The sequence below is a fragment of the Talpa occidentalis genome, unplaced genomic scaffold, assembly GCF_014898055.3.
Source record: "Talpa occidentalis isolate TD23 unplaced genomic scaffold, MPIMG_talOcc4v2.1 talOcc4.15, whole genome shotgun sequence".
Taxonomy (NCBI): domain Eukaryota; kingdom Metazoa; phylum Chordata; class Mammalia; order Eulipotyphla; family Talpidae; genus Talpa; species Talpa occidentalis.
In genome coordinates, this window is record NW_023601543.1 from 12,163,080 (window position 1) to 12,183,501 (window position 20,422).

Below are 20,422 nucleotides of genomic sequence, written 5' to 3' on the forward strand. Positions count from 1 at the left end.
TGAGAGTAAAATTCACTTGAAATGGAACTCCTTGAGCACTCCCAACACAGAAGCAGGTCAGGTCCTGGGCCTGAGTCCCCACCTGAACAAGGGAGAATAGCCCTAAGGCATCACAGGGTCCCTACCAACTTTTCATGCGTCTGAGTCTAGACACATGGAAGGCAACAGGAGAAAGCCAGTTTTACGTGATTCTCAGGCTTTTGTAGGGCAAGTAGAGTTGTACAAATACTAGGGGAAAAAACCCAAGCTATCAAAATGGTCTTGCCTCATTAAGAGGACAGGCAAAGAGAGAAGCAAATCCAGGGCGTGAGAAATCATGAGTGACATTTAAGGAACTGATCAAAAGAAGAAACTGTTGGCGAGAGTGACAATAACACTTGTAGACAAAAAGGGGTGGAATGATGGCCACACCTGATACTGCGGTCGCAGACAGAGGGAAATGTGCTCTCTGAATCTCTTTGTGCTATTTCTGTTCAGGGGTCATGCTCTTCTCAATTCACCTGATTTTTTTCCCCCTTTCAATCATGTCCCTTTCAAAATTCATCTCAGAAGTGTTTCTGAGCCATTCTGATTATAACTATTGCTAAAACCAATCAGGAGAGGTCTGTCTGCAGTGCAGGGCAATCAGCAGAGACCCTCGGTACTGGTCAGGCTGTCTTCGTTTAGATGGACCGTGGCTGATGTGTTTCACTGAACTTACAGTCGTAAGACCTTGGAACAGTGCTGCTGCCTGGCAGACACACAGCTTCCGTACAATTTTCGTAATGGTGCCTTGTTAAATACAATGTTTTTAAATACTTGCATGAGAAATGGAGTATGAAAATGACATATGTTGCATTATAATGCTTAATTTCCTTTTAACCCATGTAAGCACCATTTCAGCCTGTCAAAATTCAGCAACAGTGATGATGACAGTGAGTAAAATAAGACCCAAAATTCGACTCTCCTGACATCCTGTGCTATGTGGTACTAACCTGTGTCCCGAGTCTTCTTGTAAATTGGAAAGGCCAGGACATAGTTGTATGTGATTTGGGATTCTGTAGTAGGGTAGTAGGTAATGTTGCATGGTAGTCATTTCCAGTTTTATGTATCATGCATTCCCAGAAACTATATCTTAAATCACATTTGTCTTATTTGTGCATAAATAGCAACAGACTGTGAGATATGAGGTACATGTGCACATTAGTCATTATCAGGTGAGTGATAAAGTGTAAAGGGGTGCATCAGATTGTATCGATATATTCAATAATACTATTTTATTGTTGAATTATAAGGGTTCTTTAGATATTCGTAACACTAGACCCTTATGAGAGATATAATGTGAAAATATTATCTCCCATTTTGTATGTTGTCTTTTCACTTTCTTTATAGTGTCCTTTGAATCATGAAAATACTTTAATTTTTATGAAGCATAGTTCTTCTATTTTTTTCTTTAATCACTTGTGCTTTTAGTGTCATATCCAAGAAACCATTGTCAAATAAAATCAAGTTCACAAAACTTTACAACTATGTTTTCTTCTAAGAGTTTTATATTTTTAGCACTTAAATTCATGTCTTTTCCATTTTGAGTGGATTTGTGTATATGGTGTGAGGTAGAGATCCTCAGGGATATGTAACTTGCTAATCTTTTATGGAGGATTTCTGAATATGCCTTCTTAAGTGATATTGGTAGTTTTCTTTTTTGGTATGATGTCTTTGTCTAATTTTTCATTAGGCCATCACTGGCCTCATACACTGCTCACTGCTCTTTTGGCCGTTCAGCCATTTTCTTGAATAAATATTCCTTGAATTCCTGAAATCCCTTTGTTGATTTTTATAGCTGTAAAAAAGTTTATTATTGGGCCTCCCCGGTGGTGCAGTGGTTGAGCGCTGGCTTGCAAGGCTGCCCGCAGCCTCTGCAGCACGGGTTCGATCCACGGCTGCTCCCCGGCCACTGGAGGAGGGTCCCACATGGCGCGCAGACCTCTCCTGCCACCTGCTGCTCCTCTCAGCAGTGTACTTCGGTCCTTCTGCTTGCTCTGCTCCCCGCTCTGGTGAATTCTCTCACCCTCCCGCGCTTCTGACTGTACCCAGTGCTTGTATAAATAAATAAATAAATAATATATTTTTTAAAAGTTTATTATTATACTTTTTGCCAATTTTCTCACTACTTTTGTGGAAGAGAGAATTTTCTGAGGTCCTCATGCTGAAATATTTGCTGATACCCTATTAATATTTTAGTATATACATTGTATAATATTTTATTACTTAATTTATCATTCATTCAACAAATGTTTATTAATCACCTGATAAGCAGAGTGCTATGCTAAACACCAGAAATATATTGGTGAATAAGATTGCTTTTTCCTGTGCTCTCATGAAGTTTACACTCTTCTGGAAGAAAATAGACACTAAAAGAAGCGATTACAGTGCAGTGTGATCAGTGCCATGATGAGTGAAGTATAGAGAACCATAGGAGATTATAGAATGGGGTCAAATTCAGCCTTGGGGAGCAGAAAGGCTTCTGGAAGGAACTTAAATGCAAATTGGGACCCAAAGAACAAGGAAGATGTTTCCATAATGAAGGTAGGACATACATAAAGGCTCATGATGCTGTGAAGGAATTAGCATCAAATGTGCCAGGAGGAGCAGATGTTTAGTGTTACCCCCAAAGTAATCTATGTGATGCTTGTTATTTATTATAGTAAAAATTAAATTTGGGGAATTTAGGAAATATTTATTATTTAATTTAAAAATTTAAATCCAATTTTATTGATTTACCATTGGTATATAATACTATATAATTTCAGGAGTATAGCTTCACACCTCGATATGTGTATATGCTTCATCCACCACCACCAAAGTTCTAATGCCATCACGCTGCCAAATTGACCACCTCTAAAAATTATGGAATGCATCACAAATTTGCATGTTATACTGGCACAGGGAGCATGCTAATGTTATTGCTGTCACTCCAGTTTTAGTACACATATTGCTGAAGTGAGCACTGCTGTCTCATTTTGAATGATTAGCAATAAAATCATCACATGTTCACATATATTTTTCTTAAAAACTAATTTTTTTGTACATCTTTTAATTTCTGACTTAAAAGTAGACTGTTGGATTCTCATATCTGCTTTTGCACTCAGTCTGGTTAGAGTGATGAAAATATGGCTTCACAAGGATATTCTGATTTTTCTGCTTTCTGGATCTGTCCATTCTGAGAGAAGAGTGTTGAAGTCTCCAACTGTCATAGTGGATTCATTTATTTCTCATTGCAGTTCTATGAGTTTTTGCTTCATGTATTTAGATGCTGTGTTGTTAGGCACATACATGTTAAGGACTGTTGTACCTTCTTGGGAATGGACCCTGTTGTCATCATATAATGCCCTTCTTTAGCCTTTATAATTTTCATTATTCTGTCTCAAATTAATATGAATACTCCTGCCATCTTTTGATTAGTGTTAGTATGGTGTATTTTTCTTCAACATGTGTTTCTTCTAGACAGCATATAGTTAGGTCATATTTTTTTTAATCCAATCTGACAATCTCAGTGACCTGGTAATTTCAAAATGGTTTGTTTTCCACTCCCCCTGCTGGAAGCATGGGGAATGTTTTCTCTGATATTTACTGTGGGAATTTGATTAAGCTCCTAAAGGTAAATATCACTGGGGCACCCTTATGATTGGATACCCTCAGAAATTTTAACTCTCAGTTATTGACACTGAGCCTCCAGCAATTCATCAATTGCAGTTCAGATTTTCTCATCCCAGCATTGGTTCCCAAGGCTGTTTTCTGCTACTGAGTCTCTCTCTGTTCTGGTAAGCCACAACTCCATTTTCACACATCTTCCTCTCTAGTTTTGGTGGCAGCCATCTGATCTTCCCCTGTTCTATTCTGGATCCAAGAAGTATTGTTGAGTTATCAATCTGTTTAAGTTTCTTACTTGCTGCTGGGATGGAGTGGCAACTTCTAAGCTCCTTATTTGTGGAAATGAAAACCTGAAAAATGCAAGTTTTATTATTGACTACAGACATTGTACGTTGTTTTACTTGAAGGAGCAGGCTCAGTATATTCCTTTCCAAGAAAATACCTGCCAGTTACTCAAATTTGAATAACATTAGCTTGGCGGTCTTTCAAGTAAAAATGTTTCATGAAAAAGGTCTTAGTTCATCTCCTAACATCATCAGGCATGGGTTTTTCCTCTCAATAACCATCATACTTCAGTCTATGGCAGAAGAACTTTATGTATACTTTCCATTTCATCTCACATAATATTAAGAAGACATGTAGTCTAAGGTCAAAACTCACTAAAATTAATTTTTGTTGCTTCTTTAAGTACAATCTTAAGGGAAATTGGCCTTTAAAAAAAAAAAAACAGGGTTGCTTAGCAGTAAAAAAATACTTTTAACTATTACAGCTTGGTGCCACTACCCTGACTCAGGCTAAGGTGCCAGCAATCTTACCTCCCATAGCTTTTACACCCTCCATGTGAATGACTATACATTTTGTTTTAGGATAGACCATGAATTTTAACATTGTTATTCAGCATTTTGAATATTGTAGCACTACTCATGTTTTCCCCCCAAGCTATCACATTGTAGATCTTCAATGATTAGTTGATACTGATATTGGACAAGTACAAGCAAAAATGCAAGTCCAGCTCATGTCTGCAGATTCGTCCATTTGAGATGTTACCTCCATCTTTATGTTTGCAGCTAAATTTTTAATTTGATGAGTTTGTTTCTTTCCTTGGAAGAGGTGGTATGATTTCCTTTCCTGACTCTTCCTCCAGTAAGCATTCAGCAATGTCATTTCCATAGTGGTTTATCAGTTTCTGTATCACCGTGTGTGTGCTTCTCAAATCTACTGTAGTACAATACTTACCCTATGCTGTGTGTTAGTGCCTTTTCATTTCTATTCTGTAGAGGTATAAAAAACAATTTTGACTTTTAAAGCACTCATAACATTTATGTTTAAGTATTTAATTCCCTTTTTAAAAAAAAAAAAAGATTTATTTATACAAGCACTGGGTACAGTCAGAAGCGCGGGAGGGTGAGAGAATTCACCAGAGCCAGAGCGGAGAACAGAACAGGCAGACTGAAGAAATACAATGCTGAGGGGAGCAGCAGGCGGCAGGAGAGGTCTGCACGCCATGTGGGACCCGCCTGCCTCCAGTGGCCGGGGAGCAGCAGGGGATCGAACCTGCGCTGTAGAACCAGCGCTGCAGAGGCTGCGGACAGCTTCGCAACCCAGCGCTCAACCGCTGTGCCACTGGGGAGGCCCCTAATTCCCTTTTCTTTAAGCTCTGAATGATTGATTTTAAGATGACTCCACATTTTGTTTCATACTGTAATACTATTTTAAATTGTCCAGCTGTGTCAGACACTATAAAATAATTATTGTTGTCTATAAGTCCTAAGAAATGATAGTTTCTTTGATTTTTTAAATAAATTTAATATTTTATTCCCCATACAGTTGCAACCCCCTTATTTTGACCCCAATCCCTCCCCTCCCGCCCCCCCACCCCACATAGAGTGTCTCTGGTTCATAGTTGTTTGTTGATTTTGATTTTCTCTCAGCATTCAAAAAAGATAAACACATGCAATTTGCAGCAACATGGATGGTGCTGGAAGGGATATTTTTGTTTTTTAATTGCAGTCATTGTAATCTACCCTGTAAGTCTCTTTCAATATCAATAAATCTGATGAATCAGTTTCACACCTTTTCAGCATTTTTAGACCTAGCTATTGCAGTTGTGGGCTGAGCAAGTGAGTCTTCTGATCTCCATTTTTGAAGCCCATCATCCATCCTAAAATATCAGAAAAGTATGTTGTAAACAAATTTTATTGTATGATAAAATGTGAAATCTGCAAAAAACAAGTTATAGTAAATTTTAAACAGATTTTAAAACATTATCAAAAATAAGAACATAAATTGTATCCACCTATGTTTTCAAATACACAAAAGTTCTAGATTTCAAAATACCAATTTATTAAATGTTAAGGAGCTTACAGAGATTGTAGTAGACATAACCTAAATCGCCAGTAAGGGCACTAAGTACTGAGAATAAGTTAACCACTGGAAAACACGTGTATTTATATCCTAAACCTGCTATCTTAGAAAATTCTAGAATATGCAGAGCAGTGATGTCGTTAATACATCATGCAGCCTCTGGAAATTTTCTCTACATACTGGTGAGGAGATAAATGTGAAAAGGGCAAATGAAGTCTTAGTATTATGAAAATAACCTTGACCTCTGGGGCTTGCTGAGAGCCCCAGAGAACTAGTCTTACAAGGAATGAATTGGAGGAGGTCGAAACCGGAGCTTGGGAGACCAATTAAGGTGTTGGGATGGTCTGTGTGGTGTCGATTCTTCAACTTGAGTGTGCATTAGAATCCCCGGAGGGCTTATTATAACATGACTAGACCCCAATTCCAGAGTTTCTCATTCAATACACTTAAGGTTGGGCCCAAAAATTTGCATTTGTAACAAGTTCCCAGGTGATGCTGATGCTGCTTTTTGGGTCGGGGGGGTCACACTTTGAGACCCCTGTACTCATACTTCTTAGACCTCACCCCAAACCTACGGAATATAAATCCACATGGATAAGATTCCCAGGTGACTTGTATATACATTTAAGTTGGAGAAACTCTGCTCTAAGAGATAGTTAATGGTATATTAAACCTGAGGGTGAAAAGTTTTGTATAAGAGAGAAAAAGCAAGACAGTGGCTGGAAATAGGGAAGTGACAGAGAGGAAGAAACCACCAGAAACCCTTTAGTTTCTTCTGGCCTGAGCGGCTAAGTAGGTGGTGATTCCTTTTTCACTGGGCTAAGTACAAGCAGATGAGTATATCTGAAGGAGTGGTATTTGAATTCAGTATTGAGTTTACTGAATACATGAAGCTCTTCTTTAACCCCCACAATCTTGGTCATGTGTGATTAAGCGTTCATGCCTAGGGCTCCTGGTGCTGGGAGGTGATAGATAGGCTTTGTATAAGCAGTGTTAGGTACACACGCAAGATTCCATTTTCAGCTCAGAATCATTTGTGGCAGATACAAATTAGTAAAATGCAAACGTCTTCCCTAAAAGGAACATTTAAAACTCGTCTCCCATCCCCATAGCGTTCCAGCCTTACAGAAACAGGCATGCAGGTCAGAGACATGGGGTACCTAGTAAAGATCAGTTGCCCCCTCTCAGTAGAGGAGGCCAGAAGACACACCAGGGCAGAGAGATCAGACTCTGTGAGGCACAACCAATGTGGCCAAACTCAATGAGTCTCCCTTGCAGAGTAGGCGCCCTGTGTCATCCAGCCCTTTTGCTGTCTTCCAAAAGTCCCCAGTTAAAGGACTCCTCTGAGCTTGGCAGCTAGCTATGTACCTGGCCAGCTGAGCCAGGATTCTGACATACAAAGCAGGCTGCCAAAGGTAAGCAGCCTTCCCTGAGAGAATGAATGAGTCCTAGTTCTACCTGGGAGTAGGACACTTGAACTTTCATCCATTGTTTTACTTCATCCTCATACTACTGCTGGGTGGAAGAGGATGTGATAGATATTAACCTCTATTTTGCATATGAGGAAGCTGAGTTTGTAGGAAATTAAATGACTTGTTTAGAGTTACTGAAATAATTAGACAACGAGCTTGGACAGGAACACAGGTCTCTAAACTCCAAACTGTATGCTCTTCACTGTAATTAATCTGATCTGCAGAATATTAGTTCCTTTTCTTGGATTCCAATTTATTTAAAGAGCTAACTTGTATGTACGGTGTAAACAATGGCGCCTGATTTTTTTTAAAATAGCTTGATTCATAATACTTTACAGATTATCAGTGAACTTTTATTTTAATGGTCAAGCAATTAATGATGAGTCACAGTAAAAAAAGATCTGTGGAGGAAGAAAATGCTTACATTGTCACCAGGTCTGTTCATTATTCTCTGTGCTCTATATCCAGATCAATCAATAGTTAATTAATAATGATGTGCTTCCTGAAGTACAGGGTTATAAATTAATTTAATGCTCATATGCACACTTTCTGTAGGAAAAAATGAGGGAGAAATGTCTGCCCTGCCCATCTCATTGTAAGAAAATGTATGTAATGATTACAAGCATATAATAAGAATGGTTTGCCCAGCCAAATGTTTGTTCATTTCTGTTAATCAGTATTCATTTGAGCTACTTCCATGCAGTTTGTGGAAGCAGTGCAATCAGTTGAGTAGTGTGGCAGATTTAAATCGGTAATAAAAGCCCTGGGGAAATTAACAAGACAAAACATTAACCACAGACTAAACATTAACATATATTAGCATTTTTATTATACCTGTAGAATTGTTAAATGGATATGGTTACTACTATTAAAAAGTTTATGTTGTATATCACACAATTTCAATGTATATTTTGTTTTAAAACTTTTAAGATTTAATTAAATGAAATTGAACAACAATGTAATAGACAATTCAACAGAATCAACTGAAGTTCATTATTTTAACTGGGAATCTTTTGGAATTTCCACCCAGTGTTGCATCCAGCCCCAAAGGTACCCTAAAACTAATGCCATAGCTAATATTCCTCCAGAGTGGACCAGGGGATTGGAATTGATATTTAAATTGCATAAACAGAGGAAGTTTTAGTTTTAATTCTTCAGGGGTCTGATGAATTCGATGATCAAATATTGCTAATTATTTAGCAACAGTGCTCAGAATATTATTCCTTGGAACCAGTGTAATCAGAGGGATGATATCAGAAAAGTTGTTCTATAATTAAATAAAAACTGAGACAGCCTCTAGGGGCCCTTGACTCTTGGCTGCCTCAGGTGCAGCCTTAAGAGAGAAGGAGGTGTGCTGATTGCTGAGTACAGTTCAGTTGGTGCAGTCTCTTCCCATCAAATGCTGTCAGATCTCCATGTTCTGGCCTCTCCTGCCACAGAGGCATAATAGGAACTTTTGCCTTTCTGCTTGTGCTTCTCCCTCTCTTTTTCCTCTTCCTCCTCTTCCCTAGTATGGGTAATATAAGTTAAAACACACATGCATGCACGCATACACACACACACACACACACTCCTTTTATCTATTTCTTGAGAAAGAAAACGTAAAGACTGTCATTCATCTGATTCTTTTGAACCAAGAATAAAACAGATCTGTTAAGGCTACCTAAGTGTCAGAGATATGCTCCACCTTTATCTAGGATCTTTAGGTTATTACACCGAAAGCCTTAAATCTGTTGCATTTTTGTAGCCCTAGGGTCGACCTGGAATCTCTGTTGGTGGTGGTGGGGAGTATCAAGAATACATTTGGGCCAGGCATCAGACCAGACTAGACCGGGGAGTTACAGAAGATTTTTTAACTGACCCACGAATCCGACTTCAGGGGCCAGTGTCCAGGGACATCTTGCAGGCAGCAAGCAGCAGGCTGAACCTACTTAGGAGCCACTATCCAACAAAATTTGAGAGCCAGTGCTTTTAAATTGACTCTTACCTGGCAGGCCAAAGAGTTTAAATCATTCCACTAGAAATACTGCCTGAAACTTAGGTTAAAATTGGAAGTCAGTTTTCTGTTTATTTTTTTTAAAACTTTATTTATTTATTTATTTATTTATTATTTATTTATACAAGCACTGGGTACAGTCAGAAAGAAACGCGGGAGGGTGAGAGAATTCACCAGAGCCAGAGCCGGGAGCAGAGCAGGAAGAAGGACCGAAGTACACTGCTGAGGGGAGCAGTGGGCGGCAGGAGAGGTCTGCGTGCCATGTGGGACCCTCCCCCGGTGGCTGGGGAGCAGCCAGGGATCGAACTGTTGCTGCAGAGGCCTCTTGCAGCTTCGCAGCCCAGCGCTCAACCGCTGCGCCACCGGGGAGGCCCAGTTTTCTGTTTATCTTTAATAACTAGTCCTTCTTTAAAGTATGTTTTTGAATTCATAATCATTGCTGTTCTCTGCTGGGAGAGACCCCGTGCAGTGAGCAGAAGGGCCTTGACCTGAGTCCCTAAGCCATGTGAAAACACATGCATCTCAGAGGAAAACCTCTGAGTGACAGGACTTGGTGTTGAGTGCCTGGAAAGTGACCGGTGCAGGGTCTCTCCCAACAGTTCTCCATTTATGGATGGGATGGCCACAGGACTACAGGGCTGGGCCACACCCAGTACTGGGAAGTTCCAGAGTCTGCCCTCTTGACAGCAATCCATTGGACAGGGGGGAAAATTCAAAAACCAACATAGATTTGGGAATCAGACAGATCTGGGTTTAAGTCCAGCTCTGTCATTTACTACCATCGTGGCTTTGCAAAAGGCCCTTTACCTTTGGAGTCTCACTTTACTTATCTCTAAAATGGGGTTAATATTCCCTGCTCTGTATGCCTTAGAGAGTGGTAATGGGAATCACTGGAGAGGACAGAGAATGGATATAGTAGTTATTGTGAAGCATTAGGCTGGAGCAAGGCATTATGTTACAAATGTGAGCTCTTGGTATTGTTGAGAAGCCTACAATACAGGCTTTCTTTTTCTGCTCAGCCACCCAGAGTGAAAGATGAAGTCTGAGTTTTTGTCACACTTGAGAGTTCCCAGAATGAACAGAGAATGGGGCCTCAAGATTGAATACAGTTAGATTTTAACCAATGGGAGGATCTACATTTGTTGACATGTCAATTATGAGGTACCTGTGCAAATTAGATCAAACAAAATGCTTTGTATGGTTCAAAATCCTTGGCAACCTTGGCAATCTTAGATCACTCTACTTGGAAAGTCATTATCACCTTTTTCCCAAAAACCCCAGTATGGCACCTCAAAGATCATATCTTCCTGGTTTTGTGTAAGACTAGAGGTACATACAGGGAAAGAGAAGCTATAGGAGAAGATCAAAATGAAGACCTGTTGTGAGTGAGAGGTGGATATGGGATTTTATACAAGGTTTCCTAACACCTAGTCTACTGTGCTCTTCACTCTACACTCAGCCCTCAGTGAACGTCTTGGGAACTGTGATTTTAAGCAAAACAACATAGAACAACATATAAGGAAAACCGGGTCCCTGGATAATGTTCTGTTGTTATACAGATTGTTTTTTTTTTTTTTTCTCATCAACATTGTAATGACTTCGAACAAATCGGCATTTAGCAAAGGGCCTACTGTACCTTCCTGGAGTCCAGCAGTGTATTTTACTTATTTATGTGCAATGCAGCATATTTTCCTCACATATGTACAAGGCGTATTTTCTGTACCCTGATGCGAAAATAATGGGATGCAGGTTCCCAGCATCACCTGCTGCATGTATATTGCCAAGAGACCCCGCCTCCCTGTGTTTCAAGTCTTACAACACTTCAGAGCACTATTGCTTTCCTTGCCACAGGTTCTGAGATGTGAATCAAAGCACCGTTAGGAGTCATAGTTCACAGAAAACGAAAAGGTTTTATATTCCAGGCCTACTGATAGAGACACCTATCCAATAAATTCACTGCAACTCACTAAATTTAAGGTATCAGTATCCTTGACTAGGTACATTAGTTGGTGAAAGGAAATTGGATTGCATTTCTTATTTAAGCGCCTAAAACTCCTGGACAGGATACTGGTTTCTAGAATGCTGCTTGGGAGACAGCTTGTTTAGCAAGTGCAGCTATAGAATAAGACTCAGGTCTCCCAGCATCGCCCAATGTTTCCCAAGTGTGAAGCTGAAAGGACCTCTTTAATGTGAATGCTGAAACTCTTGGTAAATTATGTTTCCTTTTAGTGTCCACTTCTCAAAATAAGCTCATAATATTCACCTACAGCTCACGCAGTGTGGAGGTGAAAGATGTGGGGAGAAGGGCCCAAAGGGGGTCTACATTTGACAAATGCTTTGTATAGAAGAAGAATTTGCTTCATGGTAGATTTGTGGAAGAAAATACAGCCTGTCTGATAAGATGTGGCAGATTTCAGATGGGGGTGGGGGTGTCAGCAGGGCACCATTGTTCACCCCTTACCCCACACAGAGCCTTGGGAAGTCTGCTTGGTAATGCCGCATTGGGTGGCTTGGGAAGAAAGGTCAGTCTGCAGACTGGCTACATTCTCATTTGTTCTTAACCTTCCCACTTTTGCCTCAGCTGCACCCCTTTCCAGTAGGTTGGGAGGGGTTAAAAACTCTCAAGTCTTGCTGTGGCCCAATTAGCATTCACTGATACAAAGGGCAGCCTTTGAATGGGAGGGAGATTTCGCAGCTGTGGGTTGCAAGTAGACAAGTTGCCTTGAAGGATGTGTGAAAGATTTTGATTTTGGCGCTGGATTTGGAACAGGTGTTGATCAAGAGAATGGTCCCGTGCTCCTGAATGTAGTGACTAAGAGTACTTTGATCCTGGAGAAATAGGCTCTCGCATTAATATGTGTGCCCAGAACAATGGAACACAAGCCAAGTTTTACTCTATGAAACTTCACCTGCAGATTAACAAAGTAAACATGCATGTGTCTAAGGGCATGAATTTATGTGCACGTTCTGCCCTCAGCTACTTATAGGTGCATTGTATATCTTAGAAGTGATTGGAACTTAAGGCTTCACACTCCAGCCAGACCACCACCTAGCCTGAAGCCAGGGCCCTACCAGACTGCTGTCCTTTTGGGGATAGTCAGAGAAACTTCATTTGAAGTTAATATTAGCCCCATATCAAGGTGAATTGCATAAACACATCTGAAAAATTCAGTATCATGTATGCCAGAGCCAGGTCGAATTTTTAAAATGTCTGCAACTGGGCCTCCCTGGTGGCACAAGGGGTTGAGACGTAACCTATGAAGCAATCTGCAGCCACTGCAGCAAGAGTTTGATCCCCAGCCAGGGAGCTACCCACATGGTGCAGCAGACCTCTCCTGTCTCGCCCACTGCTCCAGTCAGCAGTGTATTTCAGTAGATCCACCTATTCTGTTCCCCCACTGTCTCTGGTGAATCCTCTCACCCCCCCCAACTCTGGCCTGTACCCCAGTTCTTGTATGTATAAATAAATAAATCTTTAAAAAATAAAATGTCTGAAACTTTTCTTTCACTCCCATGAGGTTAAGTGAGACTAGCCAGTATAAATATCAGACTATAGATGCTGCCTTTCATAATGGGGGGAAGCTATTGCAGATTCTAGATTTTCTTCTAATTCAAGGATTGTTTTGGATAAGGAAAACTGTCCAAGGCTATAAAAACTAAATGCTGCTTATGCCTTTCTAATGAGATAAATAACTGAGCAAATGCTATTAGGGCCATCTTGAGAAATCCAAAAATTGAAATTATCACATGGAACCGATGGCCTATTGGTAGCATGGCCAGCCAGATCTGATACTAGGAGATTCTTTTAATTTGCTTCAATTAATTCACTTTGACTGAGTGCCTAACATGTCCAAAATCCAGTCTGAATTCCGTGGACATACAGAAGTGACAAAGATATAACCCCTCACCTCAAGAGGTATTTCTAATATTTTTCCTTGAATGTACAATCGTGTTGGCCATGTTTTTGAGATCCGGGAATTCTCCCCCCCCCCCCGCATCCCCCAAATATAGCATCAAGCATCTTTGGGATGTGATATTGCGTAAGCTTTGAAATCAGGCAAATGGGCTCAAAGTCAGACAGTGACTTTGCCTTAGGCAGATCACTTAACCTCCTGAGTCTCAAGTTCCTCAAGGATAAAAAGAGGGTAATAATATTTCGCATAGTGTCTTACACAAGGGAGACATGTAAATATGTTAATATTCATCCTTCTTTATATGAATGTTCATTTAGACTTTTGTTTGAAAGTAAAGAGTAGCAAACCTACAAATAATTTAGCCAAAAAAGCCAGTGAGAATTGAATTTAGGAAGAAAAACAATGTCATTCTTTCTTATCATTGCTCTGTGAGTGTAGAAGAACTAAGCTTTAAGAGGGGAGCATCCAATATTTTTGATTGAGTGAATGTGTGGATGGGGGTGGGCGGGAGCAGAGGGGAAGAGGGGGAAGGAGGCAAGGAAGAAAGGAAGGGAGAAGCAGAGGCGAGAAGGCAGACTCTTGGGCCTCCCCGGTGGCGCAGCAGTTGAGCGCTGGGTTGCGAAGCTGCCCGCGGCCTCTGCAGCGCCGGTTCGATCCCCAGCTGCTCCCCTGCCACCGGAGGAGGGTCCCACATGGCGCACAGACCTCTCCTGCCGCCCGCTGCTCCCCTCAGCAGTGTATTTCGTCAGTCTGCCTGTTCTGCTCCCTGCTCTGGCTCTGGTGAATTCTCTTACCCTCCTGCGCTTCTGACTGTACCTGGTGCTTGTATAAATAAACAAACAAACAAACAAACAAATAAATAAATAAATAAAAATACATGCCTCTTAAAAAAATAAAAATTTAAAAAATAAAATAAAATAAAAAAGAAGGCAGACTCTTGTGCACCTGTATTCTTTTATACTTTGAGTTATTTCAAAGATAATATGATTCAAAGCTGGTGGCACTGGCTATGGATTGGCTGATTTGCCTTATTCCTTGGTGTTTCTAGGAAAGTCAGATGAGCAATTATACTGACATTTTCCAGAATACCCCAGCGTGGTTCATGCAACAAAGTGCTCATACGCGTTGGGAATGCACTGTGCACAGGAGCCCTTCTTCTGTTACCACACTACTGTACATATCTCTCACACACACCCTCCTCTCTCATGCCAGCGCTTTCTACTCCCCATTTGTGAACTTCTCATACGTATAAAGACCAAGTGCCATTGAGAGGTATCAGTAGCATAACTCCTGTGTAGAACATGCTCTCAAATGTGCACTTCACTAGGGAAAAAAAGCGTTTTTCATCAAAGAAATCTCTGGATAGGCTCTTCTCCGAGTGTGCCCCCCTCCCCCCAGTATTCCAGCCTTCCTTCCCCAGATGGTCCTTTGCCTTAAAAGCATATCACCTTTTTTGGGCTCCAATAATAACTTCGTTCTGCTCTTTAAAAATAAATTGGGGAAGAAATTGAAGTGCCTTTCAGAATTTGTTTCTACTATCATATCTTACAAGTATCATGTAATTATATTGCATTTCTTTTTTTAGATTGGCAAGTTATGTGCCCATTCTCAACAACGCCAATATAGATCTGCTTATTATCCTGAAGATCTGTTTATTGACAAGAAGGTATTAAAAGTTGCTCATGTAGAACATGAAGAAACCTTATCCAGCCGAAGAAGGTAAGAGGGTTTTTTTTTTCTCTATTTCAGCATACAATTAGCAATTGTGTCTTAAGGTCGAAAACCATTGGAGTGAAGCTTCTTAAGTACATGTTATTTAGTTCTTCTGAGTAGAGTGTTTGATTAATGACATTCTATCATCTATAAATGTTAATGAAAAATATGTATTTTACTATATCCAAGTCATATTTCAATGTTAATTTGCCAGATGTAAATATTTAGAACAGCCCCTCAGAATGAGTGGACTTCTCCAATCAAGATCTTTATTGATTGAACAAAACCATCTCTGCTTATAATTATGTCTCATAATTCCTTAAGTTGGCTTGTGACTTTTCCCATTATTATCAGTGAATCAAGGCTGAGTTCAGCAGAGAGAAACTCAAGAAACACTCATGTGTACACACATACACACACGAAACACTCTAAACATTCATTTAAAATGATAAAATGAAGAATTCCATTCCTGTTGCTTAAGACAGCAGTCAAGGAACTAAGCTGAATTTGTTTCTTATTCTTAATTCCTCCTCTTTCCATTCAGACTTCCACTTGCCCTATGAGCGCTTCATGCATATAAATAAAAGTTAGAAATTGGATAGGAAGCCCAACACAAATCTAGGAGAATGTCCTTCCCGAGAGGATTGACTCAGGAATAGTTAGACTTGAGTCCTACTTTCTATTGACATTGAGGGGCTGGAGACAGATTGACCTATAGATGGAAAATTAAGAGATAAAGTAAGTAATATCTCAGATTTGGGCTAAATTGTTCTATTCATACCAACTTTCTACAGAGAACCCTTTGAAATGGTAATTCTTAGTTATATATGGTACTGCTTAGAGTAAGAGAAGCAGTAAGGCAACCTGTGAGACATCCCCAAAGAAGCCTTTCAGAAAGTTCCATTTTCGGGCCTCCCTGGTGGCGCAGCGGTTAGGGGCTGGGTTGCGAAGCTGCCCGCAGCCTCTGTAGCGCTGGTTCGATCCCTAGCTGCTCCCCGGCCACTGGAGGAGGGTCCCGCATGGCGCGCTCCCCTCAGCAGTATACTTCGGTCCTTCTGCCTGTTCTGCTCCCCGCTCTGGCTCTGGTGAATTCTCTCACCCTCCCGCACTTCTGACTGTACCCAGTGCTTGTATAAATAAATAAATAAACAAATCTTTAAAAAAAAAAAAAAGAAATAGAAAAAGAAACTTTATTTAAAAAAAAGAAAGTTCCTTTTTCTTTTTTTGTTGTTGACTTCCAACTTTATGGAATTCTAATTTCCCTATGGAAGCAATTTGAAAATGTTATTCAAGGACACTGAGAGTCCCAGAGATCTTTGCAGAGGGTCTGTGTGATCCTCCTTTTGCTAACTATATATCTATGTGAAACTGGATTTTGATCACATACTTCAACCAGAACAACATATTGCAGCAGATTAAATACAGAAGCTCACAGGAGACTTTAGCTGTCTCCCATTAAGCCAGGCAGTAAAGATAGTTTGCAAAAATGTGAAATCAATACCACTTTAATCACTTTTTTTTCCATAAAAATGTGGTGTTATCATATAATAGCTTATCATTATTAGTTTAAAATTAATAGTAAATACATTTAAATTTTTGTCTTTTAATTTTTTCTGACTTCTCAAACAGAAAATATCAATAAATATATAAACGAAAGCTCTTCTGAAGGTAATTTTAATACTAACAATAACTTGTGTTAGTTATCTACCCCTATCTAGCAAATTACCCCCAAAACATAGCAATTTAAAGCAACAAACATTTTCCTCAGTATCTGTCAGGAATTTGGGAGTAGCTTAGCTGTGTGACTTTTAGTCTTAAAAGAAATTGCAATCAAGGGCCTCCCTGGTGGTGTAGGGGTTAGGTCTCAGAACTATCAAGCTATCACTAGCCACCGTGGCATGAGTTCGATCCCTAGCCCGGGAGGTGAGCACATGGCACAGCAGACCTCTCCTGTCTCGCTTGCTGCTCCCCTCAGCAGTGTATTTCAGTTAATCTGCCTGTTCTGTTCCCCACTGTCTCTAGTGAATCCTCTCACCCACCCCCACCTCTGGCCTGAACGCCAGTTCTTGTATGCATAAATAAATAAATCTTTAAAGAAAAGGAAGAAATTGCAATCAAAATGTGGCCTGGGACTGTGTTCATATGGCCTATTGACTGAGGCTGGAGGATTCACTTTCACAGTGGCTCACTTACACGGTTAGCTAGTGTTGCTTGTTGGAAGAAGGGCTCAGTTCTTCACCGCATGACCTCAAAAGCACCCTCATATCATGGCAGCTGGCTTCCCCAGAATAAGTTACCCATGGAAGAGAAAAGGAGAAAATTGCCATGTCTTTTATGACCTAAGCTTGGAAGTGACATGCTATCAATTCTAACCTATCCAATTTGTTAGAAACAAGTTACCAATTCTAGTTCACATTCAAGGGGAGAGAAATTCCACACCAACTCTTAAAGGGAGAAGTATGTCAATGAATTTGTGGGCATATTTAAAAACCAGCACAGAGGTCCTGGCACCAAAATATTTGCGAACAATTTTCATGCAGTATAGGGGGTCTTTAGGGAAGGTTATGTCTTTCCGGGATGACACTTCTTTTGCTCTTCTTTAGCCTCTGAGAGTCCTTTGTCCATTGTCCTCCACTGCTTTCATTGTATGACAAAACTACCTGAGGAGTTCATCTCAGTAACTGATCTCTAGTTTGTATTTTGGACTGGATGGAAAGACAGACAGACAGATAGATAGATAGATAGATAGATAGATAGATAGATAGATAGATAGATAGATAGATAGATAGATAGATAGATAGATAGGAAGGTGGGTGGGGAGAGAGTGAGAGAAACAACTCTATTCAACTCTGCATAAATTAAGGAAACATCTATTATGGTCACTGAAAGGCAAGACATAATCTCTGCTCTCCAAATTAATCTATTGGGGACAGAGACTTAAATACGAATAATCCCAGAATAGTCTTACAAGCGCGAAAGTATGCCCAGCCTAAGGGCGGCAGCCTACAGGGGAGTAGGGAACCCCCACCCAGAGAGCTACAGCAGAGGCTTCATGGCAGAGGCAGCATATGAACTTGTAACATGGTCATATGCAGAGTTTTCCCAAAGTAGGCACACCAAGCCATTCCCATTTTGAGATTGTTCTGTCATCCCAGACACATTTATGAGTAAGTAGATTTATCAAGCCCTGCAGCCGCGGCATCTCTCTTGGACACTGTGGGACCTGTCCCCTTTCATCTGACCAGGAGGGCTCTGTGGGTGTTCATTTCTCCAGGGAAAGAAGAACATAATAAATGAGTTCTTGACTGGGCACCCAGGTTTGACATTTTGTTTAGATTCATTTTTGAACTTGTTGCTATCCCCTGAAGACAAAGGATATTAAGAAAAATGCAGAGCTGAGTAAGTGGTGGTCAGGGAGGTCTCCTTTGGGTATGGGCAACGTGACCCCACCCCAGGGTGTTTCTCATCTCTTCTGCACAGGGAAGCCCTGAACTCTGAGATGGAGTCATTGTTCATTAATTTTCTGGCAGAATAAGAAAAGAAGACAAAAGGAGAATGTCTAATTTCATTTATTACCTCAAATAGGCATTGCCAGCCCACTCCAGAAAAGGGGAGAAGCAGGGATTAAGATGCGTTCTTGCTAAATGCACTACCCCCCTCAATCTGATGTTATTTGGGGGGTTGCTTTGGCAGTGTTAGCACCTTTGTAAATTTATCTGTATGTTGTGCACAGAATTTCACTTTGCCCGAAAAGTGTTTGTGCCTCCAGCTCCCCTCACACCCATGCCTACACTCCATCCTCTATGCTTAAAAATATGATAATTGGAAAGGAACCCTTTTGTAGCATTCAGTCTACGGAGGTTGTGAACAAGCTGTCTGAATCTGATTATGAGTTGAAAAGCCCTTTGCCTTATTAAAATAACAACACACAAAGAGATGTCGGATTCCTTTGGTAGCATTCAGGAATCATCTGTTTGTTTTGTCTGCCCCCAACTGGGTAGTTTGCAACAGACAACTAATCTTAAAAATAGCTTAGTTCAATTTAAAGGCGATTTGATACTCAACTGGTGGCCTGTGTATGGAACCAGTGTTTCCTTTCAGGCATAAATATTAAAAATGTCTGTCATCAGATTTAAAACAGTGAGGCTGTGACAAGATGCACAAGTAATACAATCAGAATAGAAGAAATGAGACATGCACAGTCCTTCCCAGCTCTGATATTCTCAGCACATTTCAGGTGTCAGCCTCTCCCTACTTTACCCTCTTGAATGTCTCTTTCGCCACTTCCTTTATCTTGTCATTTGCTCAGCCCCTGGAATGTTTGGTAGAATCCACAGGCAAGATCTTTCCTTTTTCCAAGTCCCTAATCTGTCATTGAAGAGTCCATCCTGCCTCCATGTCCCGAGCTTCCAGAAAGCCACGCAATCCCTTCCAGCCTTGTGAAGTGGCAGCTGTCTAGTCCCGCCTTCCCCAGCCTGCATTCCCCTCCTCCCTGTCTCTGACTTGGTCTGAAAGGGCAATGGATTAGGCGACACCGGTAAATGACCTAGAAAGAAGAGAACAAAAGCTGATCTCAGCTTTCTGGTCCAAAATCAATGCTTCCTCCCACTCCCTCTCAGGCTGCTGCTCTGGTCCTCAAGGAAGCTTTGTAAGCTCATAGTGCCTTCCACACTCCAAACAAAACAACAAAGTATGTCCTGAGTGCATCAATGAGTCTGGGGTCTGGTACAACTCATTCCACCCCAAATAGGACTCTGCTTCTTTCAGCATTTGTCAGCACCAACTATATGCTAAGCATTACGTAAGGATTAGGTTCGAATGAATAGGAGGAACTCGTAGCCTCGTTAAGTCTACAGACACACAACTAAATATTTTTCATACACTGGGGGTGAATGACAAGACAGCTCCGTACAAAAGGGCGCAGCTTCACAAATGGGGAAGTTGGTAGCTTTCATGTGCGACAAGAAAGACTTCTTGGAAGAGGTAACTTTTGAGTGAGGCCTTGAAAGAGTCATAGAAATTCAACAGATGGAGGACGGGAAACGAGGTGTTCTAGACAACACTTTAGGCGAAAAAGTATGGGCTAGTCTCTGGAATGGTAGAAAATTATAATTTGGGCTCGAACTATAATTCTCTGCAGCAAAATTAAGCACGATCCTGCATCAATCCAATTATCATTATTTTCGTTTATGTGCCTTTTTGTGGTTTTCAATTATTTTAAAAAATAATGAGCTCATATTACTTTATATTTAGAAAAAAAAAAAAGAATCTTAATGATAAAGGAGAAAAGTCCAGGATCTGCAGTTGAGGATGAAAGGCTGTTTTTACTTGCA

General features: G+C 40.5%; 1 protein-coding gene across 1 annotated transcript in view; it reads left to right on the forward strand.

Annotated features, from left to right (window-relative positions):
• Positions 1-20,422, forward strand: part of GPC3 (glypican 3) — a 379,321-nt gene that overhangs the window by 221,739 nt on the left and 137,160 nt on the right. Inside the window, exon 4 of the mRNA XM_037512804.2 lies at positions 14,962-15,095. Coding sequence (XP_037368701.2) covers positions 14,962-15,095 — 134 coding nt within the window. The remainder of the gene's footprint in view (positions 1-14,961; positions 15,096-20,422) is intronic.